General features: G+C 34.8%; 1 protein-coding gene across 10 annotated transcripts in view; it reads left to right on the forward strand.

Moving 5' to 3' along the window:
- Positions 1 to 21027, forward strand: part of APC (APC regulator of WNT signaling pathway) — a 133788-nt gene that overhangs the window by 51436 nt on the left and 61325 nt on the right. For all 10 annotated transcript variants that reach the window (XM_059418365.1, XM_059418368.1, XM_059418372.1 and 7 more), the window contains 3 exons: positions 8645 to 8729; positions 9661 to 9862; positions 19774 to 19882. In XM_059418365.1, the coding sequence (XP_059274348.1) occupies positions 8645 to 8729; positions 9661 to 9862; positions 19774 to 19882 (396 nt within the window). The remainder of the gene's footprint in view (positions 1 to 8644; positions 8730 to 9660; positions 9863 to 19773; positions 19883 to 21027) is intronic.

Consider the following 21027-nt stretch of genomic DNA (forward strand, 5'->3'; position numbering starts at 1 on the left):
TTCCATAAATCTTTTCTACTCTAATTGCCTATTTCTGTGGTTAAAAACTGTCCTCAGTGAGGACAGATCTCCAAGAGATACCTATCTCCAGTCCTTTCGGAAATAAGGTAGACTTTAAGCAAACATGTTTTCTCACTACAACTGTGGGTGACCTTAAAAACAGACAAATCAGTTATCTAATATTAAAAAAGAATAGTTTGCTATTTTAACACTGACCAACACAGTATATCTAAAATTATTGTACATGGCATGTGGTTTTAAAAGTTTAAAGATACAAAATGTAATTTTGTATTTTGTGTAATTCCCAACAGGACTACTCTTTTGTCTACTTTGGGAGGTATATTTTGCAAAGAATTCCTCTTGGTGGACCTATCTAGATGTTTCATAGTGCATGATTTTGAGATCCCTTTTTAATTTTTGCTTAACTACTTGAGCAAATTCAAAATTTTGGGGGGAGACATTTTAACCTACCTTAGACCCATCTCCATGCTGAATACGAATGTCTTGGAGTAAAAATACAAGTCAGACCCTAAAATTTCTTCAGTGTAATATCAGGTTGACCACTTATCCATGTGGTGTATCATATTGTACAGCATGAATATTGGCACTTAAGATATGTCTGAATTCAACCATGAATTGATAATTACTCAGCAAGTGCTTCTGCAGACATCCTTGAAAAACCATCCACTTATTTCTTTAGGTTTCATAGCAGTTACACCTTATAATGAAAATTTTTGTGTATCTCTCCTTAAGAGGATTTAAGCTGTCCAAAAGCGGGAACCAGACCATTTGTTTTGTCTTAGAATATTGATTTGGAGGGGCGCCTGGGTAGGTCAGTGGGTTAGGCCTCTGCCTTCGGCTCGGGTCGTGATCTCAGGGTTCTGGGATCGAGCCCCGCATCGGGCTCTCTGCACAGCGGGGAGCCTGCTTCCCTCTCTCTCTCTGTCTGCCTCTCTGCCTGCTTGTGATCTCTCTGTCAAATAAATTAAAAATCTTAAAAAAAAAAAAAAAAAAGAATCTTGATTTGGAAAAGGTACTTGGAAACATTGGCAGTTCCCACATTGGATTAAAGTTAATCCAAACCAGTGGTTATTTATACAAAATCACTTATTTTTCTTTGGAATACATCATATAATCTTAAATCCTATTTCCTGCTCATTAACCTGTTTACCCCAAAGAAAGGCAAGGAGGGTCCCCTTCAACTGGGTAATTTAAGGATTTCTGAAATTTATGCAGTAGTACCATCTAGTGGCAAAAAAGAATACCGTTTTGCTGTTGATTACAAGGCATTGATAAAAATAAACTATAAAATATTTTGTGTGTGTGACAGGGAAATATGTGTACAACTAATTAGGGAAATGTGTACCCTGGCTATGTATTTGAAAACATAAAGGAAATGTTAATTTTTTTAGGTCTAGTGACGGCATTGCAGTTGTGGTTAGAAAGAATCCCTGTTTAAATATATATCTGAATTCTTTATGGATGAAGTAATATGATGTCTGAGATTTATTCCCAAATGAATTTGAGTCAGGGAAGAGAATAGAGGAAGTGGGTATGAATATAGATGAAACAAGATCATGAGTCGATCATTACTATGGTGGGATGTGAGGATACGTGGAAGATTGCTATAATATTCTCTATACTTATGTTTATATTTGACATTTTTTGTGGTAAAACTGTAGTAAAATAAAATAGAGATTTAATGGAAGTTAAATGACCCAGAATTAGATAAATGCAGAAGCTGTAGCTAAATCTAAAAGGAATTACATACTGTACTTTTAATTCGAGGGCTAGAACTCAACTTGATTTACTTTAAAATGCTGAGCATAGCAATAAGATAAATATGGTCATGTATAGATGTTAATCATTTAAACTGAAAGATTGTGGTATTAAAAAAATTATCTGTAGATAAATTATTAATGAACCACTTATGTCTTTGTTGTATTTTTGACAATGAAGTTTTATAAATTGTTCCATAACTGCAAAATCATATACATGTAGAATATCTTATTTTCAGAGTGTAAGAAGAAAACAGAAATAAAAACTCAGATGGACACATTTCATAATTTATTTCGAAGATATAATTATCAAATATACTTGTATTTGGTAATGAAAAGAATCTATAACTGATGTAATGACAAAAACAGAAGTGGATCAAGTAGCAGCCTCCTTGAAATGAGACAACTGCTCAATGATATTTTCTTTTCACTGTTATCTCCACAGAACATTTCATCTCTAATAAATAATCCTTTAATGTTTCTAGACTCTCAAAATATTAAAAAAAATAATGTGTAGTTATATAAATAATTTTTAAAATCCAAACTTCCAGGTGGTATAAATACAAGTGAATATTCTCTCCTTCAAAATTACATATTAACGTTAAAAGCTGCTCTTTCTCTAAGTATGTTTAAAAATATTTTATTTGGAATTACTTTGCAGTTGTGTTGCATTTTTCTTTTTAAAAACTCTTTGAAATTAAGGACTACTTCTTTTAGATTGTATGCAATCCTCAGCCTCAGGCAATTTCTCCTACTGCAACAACTAAAAAACACTAGATAAAATACAAAAATCATACTTTAAAAGACCTTGGAGAACAGAACTGTGGAGTCATCAAGGACTGTATTAACTAAAATTCATAAGAGGAAAGAGCCCTTTCTAGAATAACTGACACTGCAGATTTTCTTCCCCGGGGTATTTATTAATTCTGAGCACAGGCTGCTGTTCATTGCTGGCACAAGCACGACTCCACTGGAGGAAGGAAACCATTGCAGGTTTCAAACATGCAGGTTGACAAACATGTGGCCAGATGTGAAGTATTGACATTTAGAGAAACTCCAAATGCATGGCTAGTTTTTCCATGGAACATTGGTTGAGTCTTGTGAAGGATGCTAGCAACAGAACTGGGAAAGCTAAATGTTAAAGGCAAAGTCCTGCCATGGGAAAGACCCATTACTTTCACACAAGAGGTATCCTCAAGATACTTGCCAAATTTTTAACTTTGTGGAGCAGGACGTTAAAGACCCAAGCCCTCTACCTCCACACGACAGAAATTTTAGGGTCTAAGGAGTCAGGCACCACCTGAGAATAAGGCTGAGTGAAACATTTTGTAGTCTTGCAGTGCTTGAGAGACATGGACCAGAGGGAAGGGGCCTGTTTTTCCTTTCAAGATAAATACCAGATTTGAGGGATGTATAGGGTAGTAGGTTAAGGGCTGAGAAGACAGGAACCTGTATCATTTTCAGTCTAAATTTAGAGGAGAGACACATTCATGGAACTTGGCAAGTCAAATCAAGTGTGAATTTTGCTTAAACTACACCTGCAGCCCATTTTTAGTTCCTGATTGGTTGGAGGACATAAGACCCCAGTGGTGGAAAGGGCAAACTCTAAAGGAAAATATGTCTTTAAGTCTGTCTTGTTCTGTATACATAATGATTGGCATACAGCTGAAATTTTCAAGAAATGCATGAAACGGGAAAATGAGTGATCATTAAGAAAACAAATAGCTAATAGAAGCAAATCCAAGGGTAATCCAGATATTGGAATTAGCAAAAATTTTATTGTAGTTATTATATATGTCTTGAAAAAAGAAAAGATGTGAATAAAATAGATGAAAATCCAGAAAAGGTAGGCAAAGAATTATAGCCTATAATAGTCTAAAACTGGTGAATAGTTTTACCAATAACCTATTAGATGGACTTGTAAACACAGAATTAATAAACTAGTGACAAGATAAAAATTAGTGAATATGTAAAAAAAAAAAGTCTATAGAAAACATCCAAACTGAAGCACAGAAAGATAAAAAATGGGAATGAAAACAGTATGGGGCGCCTGAGTAGCTTAGTTAAGGATCTGACTTTTGATTTCTTTTTGGCTCAGTCATGATCACAGGGTGATGAGATGAGCCTTGCACTCAATGGGAAGTCTGCTTGAGATTCTCCCTCTCCCTTTGCACCTCCCCACCACTTGGGTGGGGTGGGTTTGTGTGCGCATGCGTGCTTTCTCTCTCTGGCTCTAAAATAAATAAATATTATATACAAACAGTATGTAAGAGTTATGGGGGACACAGGCAAATAGGGCAAATCTGAAGTCTCACATGGGACAGGGGAAGAAAATGGAGCAAAATTAATATTTCAAGAGATAGCGGCTGTGATAATAGATTGGACTAGTCAACTAGCAGAAATAGAGTGGAAAAATGCTGCACCTAGATGGTTAGTTTATTTATGACCAAGGCATCCCTGCATTTCGGTGGGGAAAGGGTAGTCTTTTCAGTAAATGGTACAGGGGCAGTTAAATATTTGCATAAAGAAAAAGAAAAAAAGGAGCTCAGATCCCTACCTCATAATATATGCAAAAATTAATTCAAGATGGATTATAGACATAAGTGTGAAAGACAAAATAGTGGCTTCCAGAAGGAAACAGGGAACAGCTTCATGTTTTTAGAGTAGGCAAAAATTTCTTAAACAGATGACAAAGCACTAAACATAAAAGAAAAAATTGAGGGCACCTGGGTGGCTTAGTGGGTTAAGCCTCTGCCTTCCACGTAGGTCATGGTCTCAGGGTCCTGGGATCGAGCCCTGCATCGGGCTCTCTGCTTGGCGGGGAGCCTGCTTCCCCCCTCTCTATGCCTGCCTCTCTGCCTACTTGTGATCTCTCTCTCTGTCAAAGAAATAAATAATTTAAAAAAAAAAAGAAAAAAATTGATACATTAAAACCAAGACCTTTTGTAATGCTTTTAAAAGAAGATACAAGATAACATCTTTGTGACCTTGGAGTAGGCAAGATTTCTTAGGACACATAAAGGACTAAACATAAAAGAAAAAAGATACAAAATGGGCTTCGTCAAATTAAAAACTAAATTTAAATTAAAATCTTTTCAGAGGACTTTATCATGAAAATGAAAAAGCAAGTCATAGACTGGAAGAAAATATTTACAATACATATCCAGCAAAGATCTCAATACAGAATATCTAAAGGGTTTTTGTAAACCAATAACCAGAGAAGGTCCAGTTTTTAAAATATGGCCAAAAGCTTATAAAGACAATTCAAAAAGGGAGACAAATGGCCAGTAAACATAAAAGGGATTCTATATCCTTCAACATCAGGGAAGTACAAATGATATTTCTCTTTACTCAAATCACTAAAATTTAAAAGACTGATGATGTCAGCTGTGGAACATGAGGATGCTCATACATTGCTGGTAGGAGTATAAAATAGTACAGTCATGTTGGAAAACAGGCAGTTTTCTTTTAGAGTTAAATCCTTGACTTAGCATTGGAACTCCCGGATATGTACTCAAGAGAAGTGAATACATATATTTACTAAAAGATATGTGCGAGATTGTACATAGTAGCATTCTTTATAATAGCCTCTATCATCTGACAACCAAAATGTCCATCAAGTGGATAAAGGATAAATCAGTTGAGGCATAGTCATACAGTGGACTACTACACAGCATTAAAAACAATTAACTGATAACATACAGTAGCATGGATGTATCTCATATTTGTTGAGCAAAAAACATGGGATACAAAAGACTACATGTTATGTTTTTCCATTTATATGAAATTCACAAACATGCCAAACTAACTGAAAGTCTTAAAAAAATTTTTTTTAAACCTTAAATTTCAATAATATTATTTACCATTATGGTTACAACTTTTATCAATAGATTTCTAACAATATGTATAGAGACTTTTTTTAAAAACCCTTATTACAAGTTGTGCATATTTAATATTTTTAAAAATTGGGAAATAGGGGCAAATAAAAAGATACTAAGTCACCCATTAAAAATTCTTTTTTTCAATTCTTTTTAAATCAGAGGTTACCTGTGACAATGTACATATTTTTCTCTCTGCCCATTCTGTGCAGGCATGCATTTGATGGGATTTAGAAATTTAATATATTGTCATAATCTTTTCATATCATTAAATATTTGGTTATATTACAGTTGCATAGTATTCCATTATATGGCCAATGCTATAAGTTTAATTGATTTTTATTGTTGGATGTCCAAGTTTACATGGCCTTTTAATTTGGTTTGATGTTTTTTTTTTTTAATTATTTTTAGTTTTGAAAAATTAGGTATATGTCAAGGGTATGCCAAGGATTTCCTTTTGTTGCTTTTGAACTTATACATCTTTGTACCTTTTCTAGAAACAGTATTTTTTGTAATACCCATTGTTGAAAAATTATAAAACAAAACAAAAAATATTTCTTGTAACCCCACCTTCTTAGAATACTACTGTTAACATTTTGATGATTGTTTTCAGCATCAGTGTCATTAGGGAATTTGTTGAAAATGAGGTTTTTCAGTCTCCATCCCAGACTTAGTGAATGAACAGTCTGTATTTTAACTAGCACTTCAGGTGATTCTGATCCATACTGAAATTTCAAACCCACCATTGTAGACTTTGGAGAAGAATATTGTATGGAGACTTGATCAGAGCTATGCTTTAAAAGCCTTACTGTAAAAATAATAATAAAAATAAATAAAGTAAAATAAAATAAAAGTCTTACTCTGAACACAGAAGTCCAATGCAATAAGATTATTTTAGTAGTTTGGCAAATTAATAACCAGTATGGTGGCAGTAAGACTAGAAAAGAGATGGTTCTAAGAGAAACACTAGAGGTTGAATACAGAATTTGAAAACTGGTGATAGCAAGGAGTTCATGCTAAGGATTTGCATGTCTGGGGAAGAAAAGGCTTATTTATATTTAACTGACAAGATACAAGGCAAAGAACATATTGTAATGGCACAAAATGATAGTTCTAGACATTAACATAGGAAGTGCATATCATCCAGATGTAAAGCATGTATCAGTGAAATTGGGAAAGTGAATCTGAAGTTTGCAAGTGAGGTTAGAATTAGAGACATATAATGTGAAGTTATCTGTGGAAGGGTAGTTGTTTAATTGTAAGGCTGGGGAGTATAATTATAGAAATAGGGATAAGATGAAATGATCATTGAGGGACTATGAGTATTAACAGTGATGGATGGATGGAAGGAGAATTGGGATCCTGAAAAACACAGATAGCTTAGGATGATAGTTCTCGAACTTTACTGAAGCACTGGTGTCCTGAAGTTTGTAGTAGATGTTGTAGAGCACTCTACATTCATTCAAAGATGGCATCGTGTATAAATTTGTTTCTTGTCCCACAGATGTGATACATTTCAGCCATAATAATCTGAATATGAGTATCAGTCAGTTCCATGCTCTTGTATCTATTTATCGAAGCCTTTCAACCTCCCAACACGGTCTATTATTTGAAGGTCAGATCTTAAGACCACAGGCTAACATAGGCATTCTTGTTGTTGTTGTTGTTGTTAAGATTTTTATCTATTTATTTGACAGTCAGAGGTCACAAGTAGGCAGAGAGGCAGGCAGGGAGGAGAGGGAAGCAGGCTCCCTGCTGAGTGGAGAGCCTGATGGAGGGCTCAATCCCAGGACCCCAGGATCACAACCCAAGCCAAAGGCAGAGGCCCAGCCCACTGAGACACCCAGGTGCCCCAAGACATTCTTTTTTTTTAAGATTTTATTTATTTTATTTGACAGAGAAAGAGAGAGAGAGATCACAAGTAGGCAGAGGCAGGCAGAGAGAGAGAGGAGGAAGCAGGCTCCCCGCTGAGCAGAGAGCCCGATGCGGGGCTCGATCCCAGGACCCTGAGATCATGACCTGAGCCGAAGGCAGAGGCTCAACCCACTGAGCCAACCGGCACCCCAACATTCTTTTTTTTTTTTTTTTTTAATGCCCATCACATCACCGTCAAGATAAGCCAATAAAATCTTTGCTGCATTCACTCACTTTTTGACAGATTTCCTTTTCAATCTGTTTATGATCATTTTTCATTTTGGAGAATACTACCCATATTTACAGGTCATAAATGTTCAAGAACATTGTTTTGCATTTGGAAACCTAATTGGCCAATAAGGACTTTGCTGGAAATTTGAATGGAATGCCCCAGAATATGAAAGCTATAACATAAATTATTATTAAGGCACATGCAAAAAACTGTTAGAAAATGACAGTTTCTAGCATTCTTTGAGGAAAATTAATCAAGAGAAGGATTTATATGGGAAAGGAAATAATGGCATCAGAAGTCAGGAGGCTGTGAGCATAGTTATTTCAATATCTGCTGAATATAAATCAGCATGCTAATAGTATATACTTACATATGGTATATAAAAGCTTGAATATGTATTAGGGTGTTAAATAAAACAGCATATTATAATTGTTAATTTGGTTTTTTTCATGGTCATGGTGGTGCAGGCTTCAGAGACATGGATTCTAAACACATATCTAGCTTTTACAGCTTCTATGGGGCTTTGAGTCTTGATTGACCCATATGAAAAATGAGAATAACTCACCTTGTTGTATGTTTTAAAAGTTAGGGATAATGTATCTTATGGAAACTCCATATAATCTCCATTATCTCAAAATATCACTGTTGTTAGGATATAATTCATTACTCATAATTAATAATAGATAATATATATGAAGTGCTTTACAGATTCAGATATATTTTCAGATTGATCTGAAACTTTTTTCCACAGCACACCTAAATATCAAGAAACTTAGAATCATTCTATCTAGAATAATTATGTAGAATTTTGTCATGTTAATATATTGTGTTCTTTTTTGCAGGAAGTACTTAAACAACTACAAGGAAGTATTGAAGATGAAGCTATGGCTTCCTCTGGACAGATTGATTTATTAGAGCGTCTCAAAGGTAGATTTTTAAAAGGTGTTTTAAAATAATTTTTAAGCTCCAGTTGTCAGCTTTAGATGTGTATATCCAAATACAGGTTCTCTTGATTTGAATGTTACTTTCAGTTTTCCTGGTATAACAGCCTTATCTATTAGGATTTAGTTGTTAAAATACAGATATGTAAAATCTGTATTTACTTGTCATTCCTTCAGTTAAACATTTAACTGGCTTTAAATCAACTACTTTTAGATTCCTTGTTTGATCATTTTCAGCTCTTACTTTATCTTTCTAGTTATATAAGCTGATTATATGTAATTTTTGGTATAATTTTGAAAAAATAACTTTCTCACTTTATTGCTTAAAAATTCAAATACTAAAAAAACGGGGAAAGTGCTTGATTATTATAGTTGGAACTAGACTGAGAAATTATCTTTGAGTCCTCAAATATATTATTTTTTAGCAGGAATCTAAGGAAAGATATTTTGTCTGATTTTCCTTTAACATACTCCTTTTCCCCCTGACTCAAGCTACATTGGAGGGAAAGTTTAGTCATTCTCTTCCTAAATAATTGTTTGTTTAATCATGTGTATTTGTGGCTTCCTCTGTTAGAAATTCAAGTTGCAATGAACATTTTTTTTTAATGATTGGATATTTGTATTTATTGCAATTCTACCTGGAACCAGGAGTCAGTGAAAATCTCACAGCCTTAGCATTTGTGATAAAGATTCTCTGTTCCCTACATAAATTTGCTGCTCTATAGGTGCCATAATTTAGTACTTCTATAGGCTTTATGTAATATATATAATGTATATTAAATTATAAAATGAGTTCAAATTTAGAAGACTAAAATGTGAATCTTATATTTTATTTTTAAGACAATATAATTTTCTTACCAGTATTTTAGACCACATAAAGCAACTGTTATATAAAAACTTATCTCTCTTTCATTTAGAACTTAACTTAGATAGCAGTAATTTCCCTGGAGTGAAACTACGGTCAAAAATGTCCCTCCGTTCTTATGGGAGCCGTGAAGGATCTGTATCTAGTCGTTCAGGAGAGTGCAGTCCTGTTCCTATGGGTTCATTTCCAAGAAGAGGGTTTGTAAATGGAAGCAGAGAAAATACTGGTTATTTAGAAGAACTTGAAAAAGAGAGGTAACTTTTCTTCATTAACTTGTAAACTCCCATGTTTACTATCATTTTGTCATTTTGAAGCATGTGTGGCAAATAATCAGTAATACTTAAGAGCGAATTTTCTATTTATTTATTCAAAGATATAGTAGGTTACTGATCATACTTATATTAAATCTAAAGATGTAAAGAGGCAATATTAAATATGCAAATGTAAAGTAGACAATTCTTGGGCTTCTAAGAGATTTGTACTTTGTTATTTAAATACTTCAAATGCCCTGTACATTGAGTAAGTAAGCACGTGATCACAATAGTTATGTCACAGTAAACATGTAACTGATTTATTTTTTTTAAGATTTTATTTATTTATTTGTCAGAGAGAGAGAGCACACACAAGCAGGCAGAATGGTAGGCAGAGGTAGCGAGAGAGGTAGGCTCCCTACAGAGCAAGAAGCCCGATGCGGGACTCGATGCCAGGACCCTGGGATCATGACCTGAGCTGAAGGCAGTGGCTTAACCAACTGAGCCACCCAGGTGTCCCCATGTAACTGATTTTTAATTGAGCTTCTTGTTACCTTTTGGAATAAATTCAGTAACTAGAGAGCCAGTATGAGGTAACTGTTTCCATTAGGAAAAGCCTATTACAAGTGGCTACCTATGTAACATTTCTTAATTTATCAGTTTCAGTGTCTTAAAAAACATTGCTTAATATATATTATCTGGTTTCTCACAGCTTATTTATTAATTCTTCTCTTAACTGAAGTTAAAATGATCTCACTACAAATAAGAATATGTATCATTTTCAAGAACTTTGTCAAGTGTTGTGTAAAAGATTATGAATTCCTTAATGCATGAATAATGTTTTTTAATACTCCTAAAATTCTATTAAACATTCAAGAATATTAAAATATATAAACATTACATACTGGCTCTGGGACCTTGGTCATGTCATTAAATTTTCTGTCATTTTCTTCTATAAAATAGGGATATGGTTCTAAATTACCCAGTTTTACAAAGTGGTTATTAGTATAAAAAATGTCCGGCATATCTAAGTAAAAGGCAAAAGACCTTTTACTGCTTTCTGGTTTTAGGTGTGTCCATCTGTAAAAATAGGGTAATCTTCTGGACCAGAAGTAATGTAAAGCTTGCTTTCATCTTGAGTTTACTGAGTCTCTGTATCATCCCTTGAAGTAGGACTGTTTCTGTCTGACAGTATAGGAAACACTATTGTGAATAATAAGAAGCTAACAGTCCATCTCTGTCCTCTTTGAGCTCTATGAAGACACAAAGGATGTGTGAGGGTACTCCTTTTCCTAGAAACTTGCTTTGCTTCGTGTAGATAAAGTCCCAAGTTTATTAGCAGATAAGAGACTTGTTACTTTGTTACTTAAATACTTCAAATGCCCTGTACATTGAGTAAGTAAGCATGTGATCACAATAGTTATGTCACAGTAAACACGTAACTGATTTATTTTTTTTAAGATTTTATTTATTTATTTGTCATATATAGTTCTGATATATCTTGGGATCTCTTGGTTCTCACTGTGTTGGAGGGAGGTAAATTGAGTCCTTGCATATACGACAGTATCATTACTTTGCTCTCATGCTCAATTGATAGTTTAGATAGGTCTAGGCTCAAACTCATTTACCTTCTTCATTGTCAGTGTCTTTGATGAGAAATTTAATACCAATCTGATTCTCATTCCTTTGAAGGTTGCCATTTTTCTTCTTTAGAAGCCTTTAGAATGCCTCAGTATATGAGTTTTCTTCATTCATTGTACTGGGTACTCACTGTGTCCTATTAATCTGGAAGTTTATTTTCTTCAGCTTTTGAAAATTCTGTTATGTTATTTCTTTGACAATTTTCTCCTCTGTTTTTTCACTCTTTATTTCTTTCCCTCTCTTAAATCATAGATACACTCTCTGTCTCTCTTTTTTTTTTTTCTTGTTATCTATATTGCCCAAGATAAGTGTTAGGAAGTAGTTAAGCCACGGTTCAAACCCAACTGCACAGCTTTATAACCATTTTGAACCTCAGTTTTCCAGTCCAAAGAGTGAGCCTAAGAATAACTACCTCAAAGGGTGTAGTGAAGATTAAATTAGGTTTTAAAAAAATACTTAGCAGTATGTCTAATACTTAGAACATTCAATAAATGTAAACTATTATCATGTTAGCTATTTTCTCATTTAACAAGTATTTATTAAATGCTTAGTACATATGTTCCATGCTCTTTTAGGTGACCCTAAGTTAGCTCGAGGACTAAGACAACACAAAATTTACATTTTTAAAGAAGACTCTTAACAATCACTAAAAACCTCTAAACCCTAAAGACCTACCTTCCTCGGGATTTAGACCTGTTTTCATTTCTGAGCCTTAAACACTGTGATCAACCACTATCATTTAACCACTTGTTAACATTATGTCTCAAAACACTGTAACCTTGACTTCCCCAGAGCGTTTTACCATAGTTCCACTTTAAACATGACAGTTAACAGCTTGTCCCTGTTCTTGGCAGCCTCCCTATCACTCTTCAACCACCACTAACATTGGCCTATCAGTTTAAGCACTTATGACACCCAGCTCTTACTTAATGAGCCTATTTATTTGAGAATAAACAGAGGAAATAGTAGCATCACCATTTGTTCCCCACCTAAGTCCTGGTAGGTCCTGCAGGTTCTCCCAGGGAGCGCTGAAAAATAGAATCAGAGCACATCTTTGTGCCAGCTTGTGAAAGGAGTTTAGGCATTCTGCAGTGCTTTCTCCTGCTTCTGTTTCAGAAATGGGAGAGAAGAGGCAGCTTCCCATTGGTCTGCACTACCCCCAAGGTTGCTATATCATAAGCAGGGACTTAATGTCTTCCCATGGATTCCCTCACTGCTGAATTTGCCACATCAAAAATGAAGGCTTCTTTCTTTTTTTTTTTTTTTAATTGTTTCTCAGTAAAGGAAAGGGAATTTTAGCAAGACTATAACCTGCCACATACTCACATGCACGCATATTTTGCAAAACAGTAAGATCAAACAGAATTTTAAAGTAACAGTATTAGAGTGGCGATCATCTCTGTAAACGAGCAAACTCCAGAAGCAATAGTAGAAAATATCCACAAATTTGACTACAAAAAAATCAAAATTTTTTACATGACAGAAACATTATAAACAAAATTAAAAGACAAGTGATAAACACAGAAAATACATACCAACAAAGTAGAATTTTTTTTTTTTTTTGAGTGAAAATTTAGGACCTTGCGCTTTTTTTTTTTTAAGTGTTTTATGTTATCTTAGTCACCATTCAGTACATCATTAGTTTTTGATGTAGTGTTCTATGATTCATTGTTTGCATATAACACCCAGTGCTCCATGCAGTATGTGCCTTCCTTAATACCCTTCACCGGGCTCACCCATCCCTCCATCCCCCTCCCCTCTAAAACTTCAAGAGTCCATTGTCTCTCATGGTTTGTCTCCCCTTCTGATCCCCCCGGCTTCATTTCTCCCTTCCTTCTCCTAATTTCCTCCATGCTATTATGTTCTACAAATAAGTGAAACCATATGATAACTGTCTTTCACTGTTTGACTGATTTCACTTAGCATAATCTCCTCCAGTCCCATCCATGTTGAGGCAAATGTTGGGTACTCATCCTTTCTGATCTGAGTAATATTCCATTGTATGTAGGGACCACATCTTCTTTATCCATTTGTCTATTGAGGGGCATCTTGGCTTCTTCCACAGTTTGGCTACTGTGGACATTGCTGCTATGAACACTGGGGTGCATATGGCCCTACATCTGTATCTTTGGGATAAATACCCAGTAGTGCAATTGCTGGGTTATAGGGTAGCTCTGTTTTTAACTTTTTGAGGAAACTTCACGTTGTTTTCCAAAGTGGCTGTACCAAACTGCTTTCTCACCAAAAGTGTAAGAGGGTTCCCTTTCTGCACAACCTCTCCAACATTTGTCGTTTCTTGTCTTGTCAATTTTTGCCATTCTAACTAGTGTAAGGTGGTATCTCAATATGGTTTTGATTTTAATTTTCCTGATGGCTAATGATGTTCAACATTTTTTCATGTGTCTGTTAGCCATCTGTATGTCTTCTATGGAGAGGTGTCTGTTCATGTGTTCTGCCCATTTTTTGAGTTGATTATCTGTTTTGTGTATGTTGAATTTGAGAAGTTCTTTATAGATCTTGGATTCCAGCCCTTTATCTCTAGAGTCATTTGCAAATATCTTCTCCCATTCCATGGATTGCCTCTTTGTTTCGTTGACTGTTTTCTTTACTTTTTATCTTGAAGCTTTTTATCTTGAAGTCCCAAAAGTTCATTTTTGCTTTTGTTTCCCTTGCCTTTGGAGATGTATTTTGAAAGAAGTTGCTGTTGCTGATGTCGAAGAGGTTACTCCCTATGTTTTTCTCTAGGATTTTGATCTTTTCCTGTCTCACAATGAAGTCTTTCATCCATTGAGAGTTTATCTTTTGTGTATGCTGTAAGAGAATGGTCATGTTTCATTCTTCTGTATACAGCTGTCCAGTATTCCCAGCAGCATTTATTGAAGAGACTGTCTTTTTCCATTGGATAATTTTTCCTGCTTTGTCAAAGATTAGTTGACCCTAGCGTTGAGAGTTTATATCTGGGCTCTCTATTGTGTTCCATTGATTAATGAGTCTGTTTTTGTGCCAGTACCATGCTGTCTTGATAATCACAGCTTTGTAATATAGCTTGAAATAAGGCAGCCTGGTGCTCCCAGCTTTGTTTTTCTTTTTCAACATTTCCTTGGCAATTTGGAGTCTTTTCTGGTTCCATATGAATTTTAGGATTGTTTGTTCCAGCGCTTTGAAAAATGCCGTTGGTATTTTGATCAGGATGGCATTGAAAGTATAGATTGCTCTGGGCAGCATAGACATTGTAACAGTGTTTTCCCTTCTTTTTATGTCTTCTTCAACTTCCTTCATAAGCGTTCTGTAGTTTGTAGAGTATAGATCCTTTACTTCTTTGGTTAGGTTTATTCTAAGGTGTCTTAAGGTTGTTGGTGCTATTGTAAATGGAACCCGTTCTCTAATCTCTGTGTCTACAGTTACATTCTTAGTGTGTGTATAGGAAAGCAACTGATTTCTGTGCATTGATTTTGTATCCTGCCACATTACTGAATTGCTATATGAGTTCTAGTAATTTGGGGATGAAGTTTTTTGGGATTTCCACATAAAGTATCATGTCTTCTTTGCCAATTTGAATACCTTTTATTTCTTTTTGTTGTCTGATTGCTGTTGCCAGGATTTCCAGTACTATGTTGAACAGTAAGGGCAAGAGGGGACATCCTTGTCCTGTTTCTGATCTTAAGGGAAAGACTCTCAGCTTTTCCTCATTGAGAATAATATTCACTGTGTGTTTTTTATAGATGATTTTTATGAAATTGAAGAATCTTGCCTCTCTCCCTACACTCTGAAGAGTTTTAATCAGTAAAGGATGATATACTTTGTCAGATGCTTTTTCTGCATCAATTGAGAGGACCATGTGGTTCTTGTCTTTTCTCTTCCAGGTTGCTTAATTTATTGGCATTAGTTGTTGATAATAATTTCTCATAATTGTTTCTGTTTCATTGGTGTTGGTCATGATCTCTCCCCTTTCATTCATAATTTCACCAATTTGGTCCTTTCTCTTCTTTTGGATAAGTCTGACCAGTGGTTTATCGCTCTTACTAGTTCTTTCAAAGAACCAGCTTCTGGTTTTGTTGATCTGCTCTACTGTATTTCTGGTTTCTAATTCATTGATCTCTGCTCTAATCTCAACTATTTCTCTTCTTATGCATGGCTTGGGCTTTATTTTTGTTGTTCTTTATCCAGTTCTTTAAGGTGTAAAGTTAATTTGTATATTTTGGATTTTTCTATTTTTTTGAGCCAGCCTTGGAGGGCTATGTATTTCCCCCATAGGAGCTGCCTTTGCAGTCTTGGACCAGTGTGTTTTCGTTCTCAGTGGTTTCCATGAATTGTTTAAGTTCTTTGATTTCCTGGTTGACCCAGACATTCTTAAGCGGGATGGTATTTAGCTTCCATGGGTTTGAATTTCTTTCAAGTTTTCTTGTGTTAGAGTTCTAGCTTCAAAGCGTTGTGGTCTGAGAATATGCAGGGAATAATCTCAGTCTTTTGGTATCGGTTGAGACCTGATTTGTGACCCAGTATGGGGTCTGTTCTGGAGAAAGTTCCATGTGCATTCGAGAAGAATTCTGTTATTTAGGGTGGAATGTTCTGATATATCTATGAGGTCCATCTGGTCCAGTTTGTCATTCAAAGTTCTTGTTTCTTTGTTGATTTTCTGCTCAGATGATGTCTGTTGCTGAGAGTGGAGTGTTGCTACTATTAGCATGTTTTTGTCAATATGTCTTATTTTGGTTGAATTGGCTTATGTAGTTGGCTGCTCCTATGTTGGGGGCATAGATAATTTACAATTGTCAGATCCTCTTGTTGCATAGACCCTTTAAGCATGATATAGTGTCCTTCTGTATCTCTAACTACAGTCTTTAGCTTAAAATCTAATTTGTCTGTTTGGGGATTGCTACCCCAGCTTTCTTTTGAGGTCCATTGGCATGAAAGATGGTTCTCCATCCCTTTACTTTCAGTCTGGACGTATCTTGGGGTTCAAAATTAATCTCTTGTAGACAAATATGGATGGGTCATGTCTTTTTATCCATTCTGCAACCCTGTACCATTTCATGGGAGCATTTAGGCCATTCATGCTGAGAGTGATTCTTGAAAGTTATAATTTTATTGTCATCATGTTGCCTGTGAAGTCCTTGTTTCTAAAGGTTGTCTCTGTAAATTTCAGTTCTTTATCACTCTTGGGGTCTTTCTCCTTTTATAGAACTTCCCCTTAGTATTTCTTGCAGGGCCAGCTTTGTGGTCACATATTCCAAGATCAAGATTATCGTACAGAGGGAAGAGCATCAGAATAATGTCAGACCTATCCTAACAATGCCAGAGACCTAGCAAGCCAGAAGGGTCTGGCAAGACATATTCAGGATACTAAAAGAGAAGAGCATGCAGCCAAGGATACTTTATCTAGGAAGGCTGTCATTCAGAATGGATGGAGAGATTAGAAGCTTCCAAAACCAACAGAAACTAAAAGAATATGTGACCACCAAGCTAGCCCTGCAAGAAATATTAGTGGGGTTCTTCTAGTATATCATTATCCATGGCGTTTTACTCCCAATATAATAGTGCATCACCTTATATGCTCTTGTTTTCAGATGACTTATATATTTATATACAGTTGAGCCTTAAACAACATGAGGGTTAGGGACACCAATCCCCATCCCCCACTCCTCCTTCATACCTCAGGTCCAAGTGCTGGAGATACTCTCAGATATATCTTCTTACATCTCAGGTGATTTTGTGGGTGTTCAGAATGGTCTGGTAGATATCCAGCTCAATTTAGGGGACTAGTTGAAATAGAGTCCCCTACTCCTCCACCATCTTTTCTCCTCCAGTACAGTCATTCTTAATATAGTTGAGATTCTATAAATAAGTAAGAAAAAATTATAGACAAGGAACACAAATGACATTTAAAGTTGAAAAAAAATGCTTAACCTTACACTAAAAGAAATAAAATTTAAACCATATGATATATTGTTTTAAAAAACTGAATATGCAAAAATAAATTGATGAAACATTTATATTGGTGAAAGTGGTATGGGCATAAATTGGTACAATATCTAATAAGAGCAATAAGTTAAAAATGTACATACCCTAGGAGTTTATCTTACATATATGCTTGCACATTTGTGAAATAGGGTTATGTATAAGCAGATGCAGTGCAGCATTGTTGATAATAGCAAAGGATTAGAAAGACCCTAAATGCCCTCTAAAATGAAACTAATCATAGTGTGTCCCATTATGGATTCATGCACACTGTACAACTATCAAAAATATGTAGGACCTTTTTATGTTCTGGCACAGAATAATCTCCCAAGATAGACTTTTTAAGTGAAAAACAAATTTAATAGGATAATACATAAAGTAATATGCTACTGCTCCTGTTTAAAAATGTACATGTAAGTATACACATAGATCTTTGCCATTTTAACAGAATCTCTGTGGAATATATACAATAAAATGATAATAGGTGTCACTTTGGGAAAGAACCACATGATAAGAAATCACAGACTTTTTGTACCTACCGAGTCTTATCCCATGAACACCTTTATTTTGCATTTATGTTTAAAATGGTAAGATATAGAGTAACTTGATAGAGAATGTTATTGAGGACATTGATTGGGTTGTTTAGGAGTTACAGAGCAAATCCATCTTCAAATTCCAAACTAGAAAAAATTTCTCTCTCTCAGAATAACTTGTTATTAGTACACAGTGACTACATTTTTTAAAGTTTCTGCAACTAATCTTTTCTTTTTTTTTTTAATTCTAATATAGTTAACATATAGTGTTATGTTAGTTTCAGGTATACAATATATAGTGATTTGCCAATTCTGTACATTAGTCAGTGCTCATCAGGATAGATGTGCTCTTAATCTCCTTCACCTATTCCACCCATCCCCCTACCAGCTTTCCCTCTGGTAACCATCAGTTAATTCGCTACTATTTGTTTGTCTTTGTATGTTGTGTTCCTTAAATTCCACTTGAGTGAAATCATATGGGATTTTTCCTTTTTGACCAACTTATTTCACCTAGCATTATACTGTCTAGATCCAGCCATGCTGTTGCAAGTGGCAAGATCTCATTCCTTTTTATAGCTGAGTAATATTCCATAGTAGTTGTGTGTGTGTGTGTGTGTGTGTGTGTGTGTGTGTGTGTGTATTTGGGTATGCTTTTATGTATCTATAAAGAAGGTGTGAGTGTACATACATATATATCTATTCTTCTTTATCCATTCATCTATTGATGGACCCATGGATTGCTTCCATGATTTTGCTATCATAAATAATGCTGTAGTAAACATAGGAGTGCATGTATCTTTTTAAATTAGCGTTTTCGTATTCTTAACTTTTTGAGGAAACTCCATTCTGTTTTCCACAGCAGCTGTGCAATTTTACATTCCCCCCAGCAGTGTACAAGGATACCTTTTTCTCCCCATCCTCACCAGCACTTGTTTCTTGTGTTTTTGACTTTAGCCATTCTGACACATATGAGGTGATATCTTATTGTAGTTTTGATTTGCATTTCCTTGATGATGAGTGATGTTGAGCATCTTTTCATGTGTCTCTCGGCCATCTGGATATCTTCTTTGAAGAAGTGCACAGTGACAAAGTATTTCTTACTATTTTGGCTCTGAGAAGTTGAAAGCCACATCTGTGTCCAGTGCAGTGATATCCTATTCTCTAGGTTTATTTTTTGTATAATTACTGCTTTTCCTTATTCCTCTATTACATTTTTTATTCTTTATTAATTTTGTGTTTTGTTATATCTGTACTTTTTTCTGTAAACCATGATCATATTTTTAGACTGCAAATACAGTGAAGAAAGCCTTTGAAATGTAAATATTCTCGTAATAAATGTAATAAATATAAATATTCTAGTAAGGATATTGAATATCTTGGGTAAAAAAGTGAAAACTTTTTGATATTCAAATTTTATTCATTATAATATTCTAAGTAGTACCTTCAAAAGTCCACTTATTCATTATTAATACTTCGGTTTAAATAGAGAACATGACAATTACAACTGTTAAGAATTATTGTTATGGGGGCACCTGGGTGGCTCAGTGGGTTAAAGCCTCTGCCTTCAGCTCAGGTCATGATCCCAGGGTCCTGGGATCGAGCCCCACGTCCGGCTCTCTGCTCCGCAGAGAACCTGCTTTCTCCCCTCTCTCTGCCTGCCTCTCTGCCTACTTGTGATTTCTCTCTCTCTGTCAAATAAATAAAATCTTTAAAAAAAAAAAAATTATTGTTATGTACTCTATTAGCATTGCGTAAACTTACCTTTTTTTTAAAAAAAAACAGATCATTACTTCTTGCTGATCTTGACAAAGAAGAAAAGGAAAAAGACTGGTATTATGCTCAACTTCAGAATCTCACCAAAAGAATAGATAGTCTCCCTTTAACCGAAAATGTAAGTAACTTAGCATTATGACCTATTTTAGGGCTTTAATAACTTCAGTCTTTTAAAAGTATCTGTGTTATTCATTTAAAAAATTCAGGATGATTACATTTTTTACTTATTTGTAAACTCTAATATGCTTTATCTTTATCTTAACTTTAAACTCAAATATATAATAACTAATGACTTAACTGACTTTACAAACTTTTTGTTTGTAAAGGTGATAAAACTTCATTATGCTCAAGCAAATATTTATTTTAAGCCCCCAATTAAGCAAATCTGTTAAGATTGAATTCTGTAGGACTCAGGATTCAACTTGGCAACTGGCTTTTTATTCTGTCTGTTGAATTACCAAACATACTCTGTAGAAATGTTTATTACCATCTATCTTTTGAACCACATTATATGCCATATAGTTTTTGCTATAAAAGTATCTTTGAGGATTATTTGAGTCTGTTCTAGTTATTATAAATGACAAGATCTTTTGGCAAGGGTCTTAGGACTTTTTGTAAGTACTAAAATGTGTTTGTTTTGCTAATGTAACTATGTGAAAAAGAATTTACTCTTGGCAGCCTTTCCTTCCCCACCCAAACTCTCATGTCAGCCATTTTATTCATGGGGTGACACATGTAAGAACATTTCTGAATGTTCTGCAATACATTAATAATTTTAAACACAATTGTATTTTAACTGATTGTTGTTGATAAATATTTCTTAAAAATTTTAAAAAGAGGAAAAAATAGGGTAATTAAAATATATTGTCCTCTGTTAGATTTTTCATTTTCTAATAACACTTTTGAGAGGACATAATAAATGAAAAACAAAAGTAGAAAGAGGGAACATTTTGAAAACATGAACCTAGCCGGATTTCCTGACTGGGCATTGTCTGGCAGAACTAGAACCAGAAGCTTATATGCATAGTCTCCTAGAACAATCAGACAAGGTTTTGAGAGGAAAAGAATGGATCCCTTTTCCTGACAATGTCCTTGACATCTTCCTGGGAGTTAAAGAGACCCAGATAGTGAAAGAACAGTTAATGAAGAGTTCTTAGATTAGGAACCCAAGAAGGTTTGGTGGGATTTATACTCTTAAATTTAAGAAATACTTAAGCATAGTTTTGCTCCCATTCACATTGATAATTAGAATATACAAAATTT

The sequence above is a fragment of the Mustela nigripes genome, chromosome 12, assembly GCF_022355385.1.
Source record: "Mustela nigripes isolate SB6536 chromosome 12, MUSNIG.SB6536, whole genome shotgun sequence".
Taxonomy (NCBI): domain Eukaryota; kingdom Metazoa; phylum Chordata; class Mammalia; order Carnivora; family Mustelidae; genus Mustela; species Mustela nigripes.